The sequence below is a fragment of the Heliangelus exortis genome, chromosome 22 (genome assembly GCF_036169615.1).
Source record: "Heliangelus exortis chromosome 22, bHelExo1.hap1, whole genome shotgun sequence".
Lineage (NCBI taxonomy): Eukaryota > Metazoa > Chordata > Aves > Apodiformes > Trochilidae > Heliangelus > Heliangelus exortis.
In genome coordinates this window covers 7,222,108-7,239,916 of record NC_092443.1, presented here as the reverse complement: position 1 = coordinate 7,239,916, position 17,809 = coordinate 7,222,108, and the positions used below count along the sequence as shown (strand labels likewise).

The 17,809-nt window shown below is 39.2% G+C and overlaps 1 protein-coding gene across 8 annotated transcripts in view; it reads right to left on the bottom strand.

Annotated features, from left to right (window-relative positions):
* The window catches only part of DENND1A (DENN domain containing 1A), a 163,798-nt gene extending 150,086 nt beyond the window's left edge, over window positions 1-13,712 (bottom strand). For 4 of the 8 annotated variants that reach the window (XM_071766185.1, XM_071766186.1, XM_071766187.1 and 1 more), the window contains exons 1-2: window positions 13,557-13,711; window positions 8,043-8,113 (exon numbers count right to left, since the gene is read on the bottom strand). In XM_071766185.1, coding sequence (XP_071622286.1) covers window positions 8,043-8,113; window positions 13,557-13,573 — 88 coding nt within the window. In that variant the 5' untranslated portion in view covers window positions 13,574-13,711. Of the gene's footprint in view, window positions 1-8,042; window positions 8,114-13,556 lie in introns of all 8 variants that reach the window. The other 4 variants (XM_071766189.1, XM_071766190.1, XM_071766192.1 and 1 more) reach the window with 2 other exon arrangements.
* Window positions 13,713-17,809: the final 4,097 nt, after the last annotated feature.

Below are 17,809 nucleotides of genomic sequence, written 5' to 3'. Positions count from 1 at the left end.
TTTGTGGACATGCTACAGTTTTAATAGAAAATTACTTACCCTGTTGAGTCTTTGTCATGTTTGATAAACTTTTCAAATAAAACTGAGTGAATGATCAACAGGCAAGCACCAGATAAAATCAGATAAAAGGTGTGGATTTACTTCAGGTGCAAGTGGAGAGCAAGTTTAGAAACAAATCTCATATGGGGGTTCTGAGTGTAATTCCCTTCATCACCATTTAAAACCCTGGCACAAATTCTAAATGTGGAAATTCTTTTGGCTACAATATCCAAGTTACTGCTTTAAAAGTACTCACTGAAAGTTGTGGGGTTTTTTTCCCCCTCCATTCCTTCCCTAGGTGTATCTGCTGTAATTGTTGATGAACTCTGGGGCAGACCACACATTTCTGGCACACTAAGTCAGAATCTTCATGCCTGCTCCTCATCTTTTACCTGTGGCACTTTCCACTCAGATTATTAAATTCTACAGGGCACAGTGTTAACATTGCTGATCTAAGTGTTCATAGACTAAGCACAGACACAATCTCCAAACCCCAAATTTTCTACCCAAGACCTGCAGAGGAAGCTTCAGTACAACTGTGGATGGACCAAATGTCAGTCATTTCTGGGAAGGTCCTTACAACATTAGTCAAAAAAAAAAAAAAAAAAGAAAATCTCTAATCTTAATCTACAGGGAGCCTACTTAAAAGTAATTGCTTCTTTGTTTCTTTTTCATCTGAATGACACTAATTAAAAGTTCTTTATAGAAATGTCTGTATCTAGATTAACAGCTGATTGCAGATACATGAAGCTTTAAGCAAAAGTTAGCACCCATTAATGAGATTATCTGTTGTGATTAAATAAGGACAAACAAAAACAAACTACCTTGAAAAAAATCTGTGACTGAGAACAAACTAAAGTTATAATTACTCCCTTAAGTAAAGCCTAGAACACACACCCTTTAAGAACAACTTTTTCACTTTATTCAAAGTACAGTCTCTTTGAGATTATTGGAATAATTGCCCTACTCTTAAAGGAGCACATTAGCAGAGAGTTAATTACAAATCTTCATCGAATTCCTAAATGCTTCAAATGCTGAAATATGAAATGTTTCAGTAGTATTTGGTATCTAAAGTGAGTCTCTCAAGAACATTTTTAAAAGAACAACCACTCAGACTCCTCCATAAATTCAAGGAAAACTGTAAGTACAGCCAGTGAATGAAAATAATTTGTTAAAATCGCTAAAAAAAAAAAAACAAACCTCCCTGAAAAAGCTTCAGTTTAGCACTTAATTTCAACCTGCAGTTAAAAAGGCACTAGCTGTCAGTCAGTTTTCTCACCCAACTCTATCATGAAAAGAAAAACTGACAGATCACAGGAGCTTGCCTTTGTAAACCAATTCGGGAACTTTCATGCTTCTTATTTGTTAGGTTAAAGGTTAAATTGCTGACCTCTGCCCTCCTGCTTAGCAGCCTTTCCCTTTTTCTGTAAAGCTTTATTTTGGGGCTGTATTTACATGGATTAGTCTCTTTTCACGCTAAGATGGAATCTGTTCACAGCCAAAGCCTTAGTTCTGGTTGTACAAAAAGCAGTCACAATTATTCAGCAGCAGACAATGACCATATTGTGGATTTACAAAAAAACCACCTCAGCCATGGCAAGTTCTGTCCTTGCTGCACAAAACAATAGAAGAAAAATCTTATCAAGCATTCAAGAGAAAGCAAACAAAGCAGGCCCACTGTGAACTTGATGAAGATGTCAAGCTCCTTTAAAAAAAATATAAATCAACAAAAGAGTTTAAAGTCTTGTGAGTGAGACTTTCTGTGCTGAATTCTTCTGTCCAGTTAAACAGTGCCAGCAGTAGCAATATAGTGCAGGCTAGGAAATGCTGGTGAAATAGAAAAGACTGCAGACTGAAGTAGTTAAAGCATGAAGCAAAAAGGACAAACAGATCTCTTCCCACAAAATAAGTTACAGCAATGGAAGAACATTCAGAGAGACCTGATATCAGCATTCTGGGGCTTTGTTAATCCAGAACTGTCAGCTTCAAGAACACACTTAAAAATTGTGTTAGATAAAACTGACGACTTGCAATATCGCAGACTCTTAATACTTTTACATACAGAGAGTTTCTCTTCAAACTGAGCTATGTATTTCATTTATATGGTAAAAGCCAAACTGTGAACTGTCCTCAAACAGTGCTGCTGACTGGATCTGGACACTGCAGTCCTAACAGGTTCTTTGTGAATATCTTCCACCTTGTTGGTACCTAGAAGAAAAGTGATCAAATGGGAAAAGAAAAGAAAAGCAGCAGCTTAGGAAAAAAAGAATTCCCTGATAGTACCCATCTACTTAGATTTGGTTACTTTTCCAGTTCTACTTTAGAAGTTAGGTGTGGCAACCAAAACCATAGAGATGAGTTAGGAAAACTTGTGATGCCTGAATTTCAGCATATATTCCACAGAAAGCCCTTATTTAATGGAGACCTGAATTTTGCAGCTCCTTTGTTCCTCCTTGACCTTCAGTGTATTACCCACTTCTCGAGACAGAACAAGCAGACTTCAACCAACAAAGTGTTTTTACCTCAAAAAACTAAATCTGAGAGGTGCATGGGTAAGGATTACAAATTTTTGAATGACCAGCTCTTCACTTAATCCTACTCCAGTAATTTTGCTTCTGTTCAGGAATACACTGCACCCCTAGGGGAGGTACTGCTCTATTATTTAAAATTACAACCTATGACAAAAATAAAACGATAAGGAGCAGCAGGATGCCTATTTTGCAGATACAGAAACCTGCTAGTTCTCTCTACCTGTGAAGTCCTATCATGGAAACCATAGTGACAACTGCAGAATAATTTTAGGGCCCAAGCACATCATGACTTCTCCCAGTAGAGTTAAGCACTTCGATTAGTTAAAGTTATAACATTTGTGATGTACTGGGAAGGGGGGTGGGGGTGGGGGTGGGAAGGAAAGAGCTATTACAACACAAGGCTAGAACATGAAAAGTAAAGAAGGAAGTACTTAAACTACTCACAAGCTTCTAGTAGGAACAAGATTAGTAGTACATGCTACTCTCAGAGCCAATTCAAATGCAAATTTCATCCTTTCTCTCAAACAATGATAAACTCCCTCAGAGTTAATAGTTTCCTTCTAAGATTCATCTCCCTTTTCAACTTAGTGGTATGTTTTAGAGAAAAGAAAGAAGCACATGGCGAGTCTTACAGCAAGACCTTTAAAATTCTGTCATAAAAGAAGTATAAACTACATTTCCCTTACTAATCCAGTGAGCATTTGTTAACTCTAACACACACTTTGTCTATGCTACTGCATTTAGGATTCTAACTTACTGAAAGGAAAAAAAAAAAAAAAAAAAAAAGAAATCCTTTAGCTATACTAAACCATTTTAGCTTTTTCCTTGAACACACAGCAAGAATTTATGCTACACTCACAAAAAGATGAAAGATGAGGTCCTTGGAGAGAAAGGCCTTTTGGCACACCACATGGCAAAGCTACAGATTTGACATACTTTATACTGTCTGCTTTGGCGAGAACACAAAAACCCCATACAAAAGCAGGCTATGTTCTCCCAGACAGGGGTGTAGGGGAGGTGTCTTACTCTTGTGAGCATTTACTTTCAAATGTTCATACTTTAGAGACTATTTTGATCGGTTACTTTAGACTAACAAATTCTCTTTTTCTACAAGAACAGTTTGACAGTTACAGACTACAATTCTCCTCAAAGCCCCATCTAACAAGAGAAGATCTTTGGCTGAGGTCCAGCAAGATCCTTAAGTTTGTCACATATTTTTGATGACCTGCAGCAGTTTTAGGATCATTAAGAGCTTTGAAAATTAAAAGAAAAATTTCTTAAGTAACTAAACACCTATATAAAGAAAATAAAAGCATACTAAACTAAAATTGCTATTAGATTCTCTCTACTTCTGCATCTCAAAAAAAAAAAATAAAAGGAAAGCTTTCCGTTGAAGTTTTAAAAAAATATACAGTTCTAAAACTTTACTCACAAGCACACAATGTCAGTAGTATAGAACCAACTTTTTAGAAGTGCTTAAGCTAATTTAAGCAGTTATAATTTGTAAAAGAAACAATACGAGTTCTTCCTAATTTGCTACTTCAATTTCTGCGAAGCTTTATTATTGTGAGATGATGACAAATATGCAGTTCCTCCATTAGAAGGACTTCACAACACATGGGCACACTTTTAGCCTCTTGAATTTGAGAAGCACCAGCTACATCAGTGATGACACAAGCAGCACGGACATCAGCTGCTGCCAAGATTTTGGCACTGAAAACAAATCCCAGTTTTATGCATTTTTCTTAAACCAGGGTGAACAGTAAAACAAGCTGTTGTGCTAACAAAAACAATGGCAGAATGTAGTGTTCAGAACTGCTACAGCAACTATTTCAGTGTCAACTAAATCATACACTGAAACATTTCTCTTAAGTCATACTTATCTACTGAGGTGTTACAGCAGAAAAGCAAAACTCATGCAGTTATACATGGGGTACAGAATTTTACTGTTTGGCAATAAACTTTAATATAATTCCCCTCTTTCTATGATTTTTGAGGCTTTATTTTAATTCCTGATGCAAGGTTAACTCACACCAGTGAAACCTCTAAAATTCTCCTTGATAAATCTAAAACCTTTTTGTTTAATTGTGCATTTTTTTTTAAAGCAATACATCTGAACATAGTGAGGCAGATGGCCTCTTTATTTCTAAGTGATAATTAAAGTTAGACACCATGCTATTGTCAGAACTACACAGCACTAAAATGCACAAAGACATAAACCCCACACATAGGTTTCAGAGCTCTTATGTGAACAGGAATTTGTCTAAGTAATCAACTTTAATAGCATCTTACTCCATCCTAGTTACACCACTCTCAAAGGGCACCTGTTAAGACTCTCTAGCTCAAGTCAGGTTATTAGTCAGGCTTCTGTATCAGCTCTGCAATGCACCTTCCCCTCTGACTCACAGTCATTACCCAGTACCTACCCAGCACCACAACAGAAAAAATGAAGTTTTGGTCAATATTTTCCGTAGAATAATGTTCATTTTTTAAATAACACCACCACTTTTTTCCTGTCTTACTCAAAGTATGTGGGAGCTGGTGAGAAGCAACTTGGAAAGTTCCTCTGCTTGACACACTGGTACCTGACATACACAACACAGACTCCTCACTGGGTAACTCCCATGCACTGTCACTGTAAAGATGCAGACTCCATTCCTGCTATTCTTCTTGGCTGCCCTAGACTTTTGGTGAGAAGGCATCAATATTTTATCAGAAGAGCATATGAACAAAGCAGCAGTGCTATTTGATGAAGCTGAAAAGTTCTGAATTCCAGTTAGCCCAAATAAAACAAAAAAGTAGGAGTGGAAACAAAGCTAAGATAAATGCACTTTTGAGACAAAAGTTTTAGGCCAGAGAGACCACAGCTGGGCTGATCCAGTGATCATTTCCTTTCCCTGTTCACACATTTCATTGTGGTTTGGTAAAGTTCTGTCTGGATTGGAATAAAATGTTTGCTTTTTCAACTTCTTTGGTTTTGATTAAGTTTTCTCTTCATACCTTATTAAGAGTACAAAACATCCTCCAGATGTTCCTGAAGTTTACATTTCTAGGAATCAAACCTTAGGCTCATGGGCTAATTCAGGCTGGAAGGGACCTTGGGAGGTCTCCAGTTCAAGCTCCTCTCAAAGAAGGGCCAGGTGTGAGTTCAGATCAGGTTGCAAGTCAACTGCCTTGGTGACTAAGAGGAAGCCTTCTATAAGATAGTCAGTGGGTAACACTGCTTTAATTCATTTCAAAAATTGTTACAGAAATAAACATTTAATGCAAGATTGTTAACAATTACATGAACAACAAAGCTACTTGAACATCCAGCTGTCAGTGGTTAATAACAACAGTCAGTATCTCCCATTTCAGCAAGACACAAGTGAAACATGAAATATATTAAAGTTTTTAATTGCAGCTGATATTTAACAGTCACATTGAAAACATCCTTCACTACACAAACTTTTGAATAAAACAAAATACAGGCACGTTTTACCATCCCACAAGCCACACAATATCCCACACGAGGACTGTTACTGCTTTGGAGAAATTCATTCTCAAGACATGTCAGAATGATACTAGACATGAACTTCAAAAAACATTTGTCCTTTAGGGATCCAGTCCATGGGAAGAAATAGCTTCTTTAAACATGAATAGTAATTTGGTCCTTACATACCTCTTACACATTTTACTTTCTTAACAATAACTATTGCCATTTAACGTATATTCCCTTACTGGGAAAGAAAAAAAAAACAAAAAAAAAGCTGATGCAGATACATCCTCTTGGTCTTCTGGCCTAGAAGAGCTGGTCAAGAAGTAGAAAAGAACACATGGAGGGCTCTAGGTCTGTGATTTGCTCAGGGTTACAGTACAGCTTGTTACAACAGTAACAACTGTTAAATACAGTTGATGTTGTGGAGAACCAAACATCAACCTTTACTTACAACAGAAGGACAGAATATGTGGGGACACACAAATCTAAGACTTCTGAGGCTAAAGGGTACCTCAAATAATAATTTTTAAAAAACCCCAAACCCAAACAGTTTGTAAAAAAAAAAAAAATATTCAGAGAGAATTAATAACTTCAGAATATATGAACTGTAAAAAAAAAAGTAAAACTTTTTATTTACTAAAAACAATTTCTGAAGATTTTTCACCTACAACTGCATGCAACAAACCAATGAACACAACTAAGTGAAACTCCCACAGATTCAGTTGGTTTATAGAACAAAATGTATACTAAATTCTCCAATTAAAAACCTGTAAAGTAGTTTCCGTGCTTTTTAACCCACCTTCCCACAGCAGGGAATTAATCCCTCCAGGGGGATGCAAACAAACTTCAAAGAGAAGATTATACCCAGACACTAGTACTGTACAATGTAATGTTTATGGTCAAATTTGTTCAGATTTTCTGGCACTAGAATCCAGGTCAGATGTGCAGAAACAAAGACCAGTTATTAAAAGGGCTCCTGCAGTTACATCAAATGGTGGTGATGGCACATAGCAGTAGGACAAGCCAGAACTCTATTCCAGTCACAACTCCTATGGAGGCTTTGGCAGTAAAGGGAAGAGTTACAGCTATGTGAATTTCCCCAATTGTAACAAACAAATACAGATAGAAAAGGCAAAAAGTGGCTTTCCAGTTCATAAAATTAAAAACCCTTTCCATTGGCTCATTATAACACAGATACAATAAACACCTGATCATTTCTAAACACATAAAAAGAATATTACTTCAGGGTATATTAACTAATTATAAATATTTCATTTTGACATCCCTCCTTTTCATAACATTCTAGAGACTGATTTCACAAAAATAACTGAATCCTGGGATTACAAATTTCAGCCTTTGCTTTTCCTGCTTATCTGATCAAATACATTTTCATGTTGGTTTCAGCAGTTATGGGAGTTCTGCAGCATAAATACCAGAATGCTATTACAAAGAAATAACATTACAGAAAAATACTTCTACAATTATGACTTGGTAACAATGTTTGGTAAAAACAGCTAACTAACCAAATCATAAGCTGCTTTCCTGCCTTATTTCTAGATAAGCACATTTGATCAAAGGAAACATTCCAGATACAGTTCAAAATACTTCTGTAAACAAGTACAAAAAAGGAAGTAAAAATAAATAGCACACAAGAAGTTTTACAGGTCTTTTTGTTTTAAAACTACTTATTCCTTATATGAGAAGCAAACACACATTTGAAAACACATTTAATTTTTCAACCTAATTAAGTTATTTCTATTTTAAAAGACAAAAACAGTCAAACCAGTCAAAGAAGTCAGAAACGTATCCACAACCAGGGACAGAAGCAAGATTTTTTCAGTATTAGCCCTAACTGTAAGAGATTCTGCAGAACCAGTGATCAAGACATCTTTTAAAATAGCATAATATTAAATATTCTTCATTTTCTCACAATACAGGGTTCTTAAGAATAGTTTTAGCCAATAAATTGGTAGAATTACAGTGCAAAACAGTACCTTTCCCAGTGCAACTGATTCCTGAATAGGACACTTCTGCATAAACTTCAAAGGTTGTTTCCGGATTTTGTCTGAAAGGAACAAAAAAGATATTTAGCACAGTGAGAATTTTTTTCAAGTGTGCTTTCAACTCCTCAGTAAAAAGAGGCTCTCAAAATGCACACTTTACAATGACAACTCGATAAAGTAGATTTCTTGGTTTACAGTCTGTGCTGACTTTACACCAGATCTTTCTGCCCTAGTGGTATGTGAAAAGAGATGGCTGCAGCTCAGCTGAGCCAGTGTGCACAGGGAGGCTGCAGACAAACTTCTACAGAGGGAAAAAAGAGAATCAGAAAATAGAAATCAGGCACACAGAACCTTAAAGTCAATTAATGTGACGAGTCTGCATCTCTAGATGCTAAAACATCTCAGTTCTACCAGAACTTTCATTCAGACCTTTGCCTGAGAAAGAAAACCATGCCTGGTGTGTCACTTCACAGAATGTGACTCAGAGAGACACCAGTTGCTGCAGTTCTTGGCCACAACAGGAATTTTGATTACATGTGAAACTTTTTATTTCACCTTTACATTCAAAGGAGAAAGTAAATCATCTATGTGCTAAACAAACAGGGGTTTCTGACAAAAAAATATAATCCTGAATACTCTTTTCACCAAGCTGGAAGCAGCTATGGCATCCAACATGGGACAAACAACCCAGGTTTGCATTTGCATCACTGTGACCCTCGAATTCAGCTTCACAATCCTTATTAGTTTAGGAAAACAGAGGGGAAAAAAAAGAAGCTGCAGTCAAGAGGAGGCAAAGTCATTTCATGCATACATTAAGAGGCTCTATTTAGGATAAAGACAGCTCCCCTCTCTAATTTCTGTCAAAATATTTCTCTCCCTTTGTCAAAAAAAAAAAAAAGGCCATGCTGAAGAATATTAGAGACTCCAGTCTTAAATTCAGAAAGCTGCCAGATGCATGTAAAATAAGGAAATAGGTGTGACAGCCAAAAATAAAACCAAATTCAGCTACATAATGTAAATTATTCTTCAGGAAAGAGACTTATTCAGCTCTAGAGTTGCAAATACGCCAGTAATAAAAGTAAAAAGTTAGTAAAACATTAAAAGAAAAAAAAAACCAAAAAACCAAAGAAACTTTGAGTGTACGTTTCAGATCTTACTAATGTAGCTATAACTGAAGCTCTGTAATTACATTTCATAAGGAGCATGGAAAGGCAGCAGGTGATTATATAAGACAGCATATTTTTGAGTTAAATTCCTGACTGCAACAATTTTAGCTACTCCAAAATTTTTCCTGAGATTAAGGAGAATCACACATTAGATTGTAAATGTCTAGTTACTGAAATAAGGATTTTATGAGTCTGAACATGTAACATTTTATTCTTAGATTTTCTGGTTAAAATCAAGAATCAAAATTGCATAATTACTGCTCTAATTTTATGGCTGCTGGTATAGTGATAAATTGTCTCCTAAGTGTTAATGTAAACCAGCTAACATTAGAAACTTGTTGAGGTATAATTAACTTGTGAATTTTGTTACCACCATTACAGCTGAAGATGAAAATAATGACAAAACACACATATATATATATATGCTAGAATTTCTACCTGAATTATCATTTAAATAATCAAACTCATCTTACCAAGCATCACAAACCAAACTTATAAATATGTCAAGGAGTTCAGCCTACTCTCCAGAGCATTTCTATTTTTTAATCCTGCTTTAACACCGAAAGAGATTAAACAAAACATTTCTAACCATGCCACAGGCCCACTCAGTGTAACTCCAGTGGCTCTAAGCCAAACCCCACACCTATTTAAAGTGAGAGAAAAGCTACTGTTGGCTTCAGTAGCACAGGATCTACAGTTTTATAGAGCACCTCTCAGGAGCAGCAATGGTTCACCAGTCAATTCATGTTAATTTCATTTGCCTCCAGTTCCCAACTGCTTTGTCTCAAGTAGCCATTCTTCAGAAAGCTGCATTTGTAAGTTAGGAGAAATCCAAAATCAGAAAATCAACTGTCATTTGGTGGTACAAAACAGATTTGCACACTTCTCATACTTCTCTCAAGAGTTGCTGCATAAAATCCACTTCAACTATGGAGATTCTCAGCTACATTGATAGAACCATGGTACAGCATGAGGATGAAGTAATACCCAAGTAACACTAGAAATGTATTTTTCTTTTGTATATATTGCTGTGCAGCCTTATCTTACCCTCCTTATTTATGACTTTATTTTTAGCACCCTGTTTCCTTAATTAAAATTTTATAATATTTTTACAGGTAAAATAAAATAACAAACACCTTCATAGTATTATGTTAGACTCTGTGCTCAATTTCTTTAGTGAAAACACTGTACAACACGGCTGGAAAAAGCACATAATATATATCAAAACTTTCAGACAAAAAGACATCACATTTTGTATTTTAATATTCCATGACAAATGTCCACTTATTTCTGTGAACAGTGAAATTAAAGTAGCTTTGCCAAGTCAGAAACTTAGTTTTAAAGACTGCATTCAACAAGCTAACACCTCAGTGCGAGAATGAAGTCATTGTTGAAATCTGAATATTTTTATAACATTTCAGTGCAATTAAGGAAACAAGTCATACCAGATTTCATACAGTTTGTAAATATACCATAAACATGCATCATAACATATATATTTTGTAGTCCATTTTAAGGACTGTTAAGCTACCCTGCAGACATCTAATGCCACCTGTGCATTGTACTGAAACCTCAACCCACTGAAATCAACCACAGCAGAATAAGCTTAAACACAAACACAAAGATTTCTTTCCTCCCAACAGCCACTCGAAGACCCACAGTCAGCTACCGAGTGAACATACAGATGCAATTATAAAAATACAGAAGAAACACTGTTACAAAAATACTGGATCACTTCAGAAGGAAATGCAACTTTTTTTGTAAATAGGAATTTACAAAGGAGCTCTAAAAGAAAGGAATGCTTCTGTGATAAATGCCAGTTACCTGCCTGACACAACCTCTCTGGCACAGCTGCCAGTGTGACAGGTCCAACACAAAGCTGAACCCAGTGCTCAATTTACCTTTTCCTTGCTTGCAGCTGCACACAGCTGAAAGCTTACACTGCTGGCAACTTCTTGGTTTCTTTCACTTCATTCTGATGCAGCCACTGATAATTTTTCTAAACAGTTTTTCACTCAAATCACTCATTACTATACATCCACCAAAAATACAACTGACACACACAGGCCCAGGTTTCATGCAAAGTACATCCCAGTGTGTTCAAGTGATCATGTGCCAAGGAGCTGAGTATCTCCTGATTATCAATCCACAGCATGAAGCAAGGGATCTGACTGCTGGATTTTTGCTAGGGCTCCAACACTTCCTGGTGACACCACCAAAGGAGGCACATCTCCATCTGCCCAATTATAAACCAGTTGTCCTGTTCACACTTCCATCTGCCCCAAACAAGGAAGCCTCTTATCAACCTGAAAATCTTTGTCGGATTAAACACCCAGCTCAGAAAAGCAGAGCAGAAAAGCCTCTTACTCAGGCAGGTTCTCTTGTTCTTCATGTATTACAGGATTATTTTGAAATTCAGTCCCTACTGTACTTGGCCACAGTGTTCCATCCAAAGTGGAAAATAAGCAATTTATTAATTGTTGCTCAAGGCAAAGTTAGTTAATCACAAAAAGGACTAAATGCTTTCTCACAAGTTCCAAGAGGAATGAAAAGTAATGCTTAGATAGGGTTATCACCTGTGTTCTCCCAGTTACAGAGGAAGATATGGGCTTTGTCTGTAATCTTGAAATATATGTTCACCCCAAAAAACTGCACAGAAAAAAGTCCAAGTCCACTGGCAGCAATAAATAACTGTAACTGCTCCATCTCCTCACTGGTACCAGAGAGGTTTCCACTTGAAGTGCCTCATCCAAGTGATTATGTTCACATTCAGCAAAGTGAATGCAAAGCCACTCCAGGTCAAATAAGCTCTCAAAAATCCAAAGATGGCAAACATAGCTTCTGGATTGAGTATGTAGACAAAAGAAACTACATTTCAAGTGAGCATCGGCCTTGTAATAGATTTAAATCATCATAAGAAGTCACTTTAGATCATAATTTTAAAGTGACCTGAGCAGGGGTGACCACAGCAGGATCCAAAGGTGGAAATTACAGATGTAACCTGCTCTGCTATCAAAATAGCAACAATTTTAGATTCTACCTGTATTGAAATGTAAGCTAAGAGTCCAACCAGTTTATCAAACTTCTGTTTTCCTTTATAGCAACAGCTGAGTACCTCCTGAAGACCATTTCTTCCATTGGAACCAACAAATCATCTCAGTGCTGTCATTACAAGCACTAATTACCTGCTTCAAGTGCCCTAAAACATTTGGCTGGATAGATACACATTTGTGTCTACCCAGCCTCTGGGCTTGGGAACATGAAGATGCATCAACACACTAAAGACACAACAAACTATGTCTCCTGCAGCCTCGCATTCAAGTTAAACATGAGGTGAAAAGTTAAAGCCCTATGTAATCTTGAAGAACACCCTGTTCAAGAGGGAAAAGCAATTGTTCAACAGCACCTGCTGAAATGCTGAATAAAACACAATCTAACTGGATCTCTCCACTCTACCACACCTTTCATGCACCAAGATGTCAGCACTCCCTGCTTGGCAATAGCTTTATTACACCTCTACCTGTCTCAGAGGAACTGAATGTGTTTGAAATGGCATATAAAAGAAACGAGATCTTTAATGTGACAATACCAAACATACAAACTAATAAATCAACCTCCAGTTTTATGAAAAGTAAAAATATTGAGGGCATGGAGCTGTGGGCCCAAAACATTAGTCACTTGCACCACTCTCCTCCTTTGTCCCAGTCCCCTTGTTAATGCACTTTCCAGACATGACAGCTAGACTATCCATCCTTCCTTCAGCATATTCCACCCTAGGCAAGGAGGCTTCAAGCTGCCTCGACCCCACCACACCCCCAGTACAGATGTCACCAGTGCTGGCAATGCAGACTTTCCCATCCCAGCACCCCAACCCTCTCACAGCCTGCACCCACAGCACTCGAGCTGCCCTCACAGCCTGGCCCCAGGAGCTGCCAGACGGAGCACTAATGACAGGACAGGAATAGACAACGGACCAGGTCTGGGTTTGAGGGCGGGAAACAACACTCTGTTCCTCCCCTCCTCAGGGCAGGGGGCCGGGGGAGCTCAGTGCCCCGGGTCGTGCCGCTGAGGTGGGCTTGGGCAGCACGGGGCCCTCTCCCCGCCACCTCCCCTCTGCCGGCCCAGGGGCTGCCCAGAGGAAGGGAGGCTTCTTCGCTCTTCTTCCTCCCCCTCTTCCTCGCCCTCCCCCGAGGCCTGCAGGCTCGGCCGGGGTCTGGCCCGCGCGGCCTCGCAGGGAGCGGGAAGGAGGGCGGGGAAGTGCCCTTCTCGCTCTCCAGAGCGGTCCCGCTTTCCTGAGGGCCTGCAAAAGGGGCTGGAGAGCTCCGGGGAGGGCACTCACTTGATCCTGGATCCCATGGTCTCTGGGGGGCCGCATAAGCCCGGGCCAGAGAGAGGTGGGGGGGAGGGGGCCGGGGCTCGGTGGGCTGCGCTCTGTCCGCCGCTCGCCCCCTCACTCCATCCCGCCCGGCGCCGCCGTCGCCTCGGCCACGTCACGGCGCGGGGGCTGCCGGGAGCTGTAGTGCGGCGGGGCCGAGGGGCGGGGTCACTGCCCGAGGGGCGGAGTCACCGCCCTGACCCCCGGCGGCGCGAGGAGGGAGGGAGGAGCCGCTCCCCTCAGGGGCGCCTCAGGACGGGGTCCCGGGGAGGATGGGGAAGCGCTCCTGGGGCACCGCTCCTGGGACACCGCTCCTGGGACACACAGGGCTAAACCACGGCTCAGAGTCCCACCGAGCCGGAGCGGCAGGGAGGGGGCTGAGGAGAATGCTCACCTGCGGCAGCCGCTGTCCCTCTGCCCTCCTCCTGGCAGTCGCAGCCGGATCGTCCCTCAGCGGGGCCGGGACGCGCCTCACGCGTGACCGCCCGTAGCGAACCCTGGGATGGTGTCTGGAGCAGGTGAGGCCCAGGACTGCCCGGCCTGGAAAGCTCTGTGAAGAGGAGAGCCGGTACCCGGCGTGGCAAGAAATGGGCTGGAGTCCCAAGCAAAAATAAAGTGTCTGATGGCGAGGGACTAGAGGAGAAGTGAAAAAAGAGGCAGAGAGAGGAGCCATGGGCTGGTACTGCCGCAGAGCTGTGATAGGACGTTTTGCACTGCTAGTCACAGAAATCAAAGCTGCTGAAAAGTCAATAAAGGATGATTAGAAAGAATGACAAGCCCAAGTAAGGTCATAAAGGCTTCCCCAAAAGAAGTGAAGGAGAGATGACATGCAGTCTGCTGAAAACACAGCTAACGTTACCTCAGAAATTGCAGATAGACAGATTTTTAAGGCTGCCTTATTGGAGCTGGCTAACAGGATCAAACAGGTACCCAACAATGTTATTAAATGTGTTTTACTGCAAGTTTTTGAGAAAGTTTGGACAATTTTTAGCATAACTTACCAATTTCTAACTTTTTAAAGTTGGAGATGATCTGCAGTGAGGAATAAAAAACGTGAAAAATTAGTTCAAAAAAACCCCTAAACTGCAGATCACTCTTGAAGCTGACTGCTTGCCTGAAGAGTCCAGTCAGCTAGGAGGGTGAGAAAGAAAAAATACATACTGTACTTTTCTATCCCATTTGCTCCCCAGAGAGACTGAGCAGAAGAAATCATACCACCCTCATTGAAGTAATAAGTACAAAATATGGTAAATGTTTATGCAAAAAGTCCTGAAAGATTTATTTGCAAACATACTAAGTGAAATAAATGGTTGGGTAGATGAGAAGGAGCATTTCTGGTACTAATGTGAGTACTTGGGATTAAGTACTTCCACCCACCCCCTTTGCCACATGATTTGTATGGCAGCTCAGGCCTCAGCATCCAGCCCTGGCTTGAGCACTGATGCAGATGCACCAATACCCAGTCCTGACTCTGAATTATTGTCTGGATTTTCTGGACTGTCCTTAGGCCCGTTGCCTTGGTAATCAGGAATGACTAACAGCTTCTTGAATTTCATCACCCTGTTTGGAAAAGGGATAGCATTAAATTAAAAAGAGAAAAGAGATAGACAGTTTTGGTTTTAGTCTGGTCTGTTTAGTGTGCTTTATAAAGATTTGCTAAACTTCTTAAGATAAACACACCTAATAAGTGTTTAATGGGAACAGCATAATATATAAGAGTAGTAGGCTGGTTTACGTTTTATAGTTTTAGATTGGACATACTAAGGAATAAAATGCTGGATTATTCAAATGGGTAATTTAAATCCTCTCACGAGTAAATGAATTATTAGGAAATATGCATTCCCCCCAGTGTGGAGAAAACAAGGTATGAAAACTGTATTTCAAGAACTAGAGTTGAGAGGACTGGATAGTTGAGTAGGTGAATGAACTGATAGAGGCTGATATCTAACAAATGCCAGGAAAAAATTGCTTGCAACATTAGTGTTTCCTAATTGCCTTTAAATATGTCTCAGTGAAACATCTATTCTGTAGCTGAGTGATTTGTAATGAGCATATTTTCGTACCCCTAGGGGAAGAAATTATAACAGCAATCCCATGTTGGTACCTGTTCATCAACAGTTTCTCAACATACATAATATAGAGGTGCATGCTAAAACTTTTGAGCAGGAAATATTACAGTTACATAGATTATGTGATAAGCATGAAAAGCAATCAGAAAATCAGTATATTTGTGTATTTCCAGAAGAGAATGACCTGCCTTGAGCTCATAGTTAATAATGAGGAGTTTAATAAAAATAAACAGGAATGTGTGAGGAAAATTGTAAGATTTCATCCTCGCTACAGAAGATACACTGATGGATCTGGCAACATGAACACTGCAAATTAAGTCTGTGGAAATGCTGGTTTAAAAGACTGCCTGATAAAACAAATGTGAGCTTGTAAATCTGGTAATGCTGAGGCAGAGGAGACTGGGAAGGTGAGGAGAGGATGAGTGACCAGAATTTCTTCTAGGTAAAGGGTAAAGCAGACACTGAAGATCAAAGTAGTATGGTGCACTCTTAACTTTATTTTGTATAAAATAAAGTATTTGGTTGGTAACTGTAACAGTTAAGGGCAGCAGAGACAGTGAAGCCCCTAAGGAATGTTTAATTACACAAGGGTTATGGCAATGCCTGCTGGCCTGTCCATAGAGCAGCAGTTTTGGATGTCTCAGAATAGATGAGCTGATTAACTGTGAATTACCCTCCCAGAAGAGATGAAGTATTAATAGCAAACAAAAGGGAAACAGAAGGGAAACTCTAGGCAGAAGGAAATAATCCAGGAATTAAAAGATTGTTGAAAGCCTTAGGATACTTCCAGATTGACCAGAAAGCCTTAGTTCAATACCATAGAAACAGAGGATTTATACTGTGCACTGTAGGATGAATTTGGGTGAATGTGGCTGAACCTGTATTTTAATATGTAATGCACCTACAGCAACAAATTACATGAAAACATAGTTAACTCTTTCTTCTCAGTCAGTGACAAATCTCCTGAAGTGTGCTATAATCCAAATTTGCTTGAGAAATTCACTCTGCTATGGCTCAGCCAATGGGAATGGCAAGAAAAAAAGTGCTGACTTTATAGCTCAGTAGTTAAGCACCATCTAAAAGGTTGTGCCTGGAAAGAGAATATACTGCTACCTGAATAACATTGGTTAAAATGTTCATGTATGTTTTTCCAAATTGATGTGTGAAGATTCTTGAAACCTCCACAGCTATTTATAAGATGATTGAAAGCTTACTAAAGGTATTTTTTCAATGTGAAGCACAAGTTATTTTACCTACCTTAGGCTTGTGATTCTTGTCATTACCAAACAATATGCCTCATGAGTTATGGGCCATTGGCCCAGCTTATGTGCCAGCACCCTCCAGAAGCACCCACATAATTTGCCTCAGAAAAAAATCCCTTTTTTTCTGAGGGCAGTTCTTACTGCTCCCAAGCTGTGATCATCAGGCACTGTTCAGGTGGCTGCTTGGCCTGCAGAGCCATTTCTGTGTGCCCTGAAACCAGAGGGATGTTTAAGTCAGAGTATGTACCCACTTGTGTGGATCGAAATGGGTTTCATCTACTTGTTTTTCATTACCAGTTGAGAAACAATAATTTGTAATTACACAGAGTGCAACTGATCTTTGGAAAATACAGAGGAAAATCTAAAAACTGATGCAAAAAAAAAAAAAGGAAATCCCCACCAAAGATAGTTGTAAGAATATAGAATATAGCCAATGAGTTATATGAAGAGCATTCTGTCTCTGAAATTAACACTGGCAGATGTTTAAAGAAGAGTGTAAAAACACAGAAGTATGTGGAATCCTCTCCCTGCCTCCAATAAATAAGTGTATTTTCTACAAAACAGATTTCAGGGGCGGTTTCTTCCATTAATTTTTCAGTTGCTATTAAATTCATGTATAATTCAGACTCCACTACCTTTTATGGCATGGAGCTTCCATAGCTTAATCACATAGCAGGTGAAAATCCCCTCCTTTTGTTTGTGCTGAACCCACCCTAGTAATTTAATTTGACTTCACACCAAATATTTTATTATAAGTGCAGTTTCTTATTTACTTTCTTCATATCTTCCATGATTTCATAAACCTTATGATTTTATGGTCAAATTAAGAAATGCAGATGTATGTCAAGTTTTATCATAAAATAAAAAAGGATCTTTCTTTCCCTTT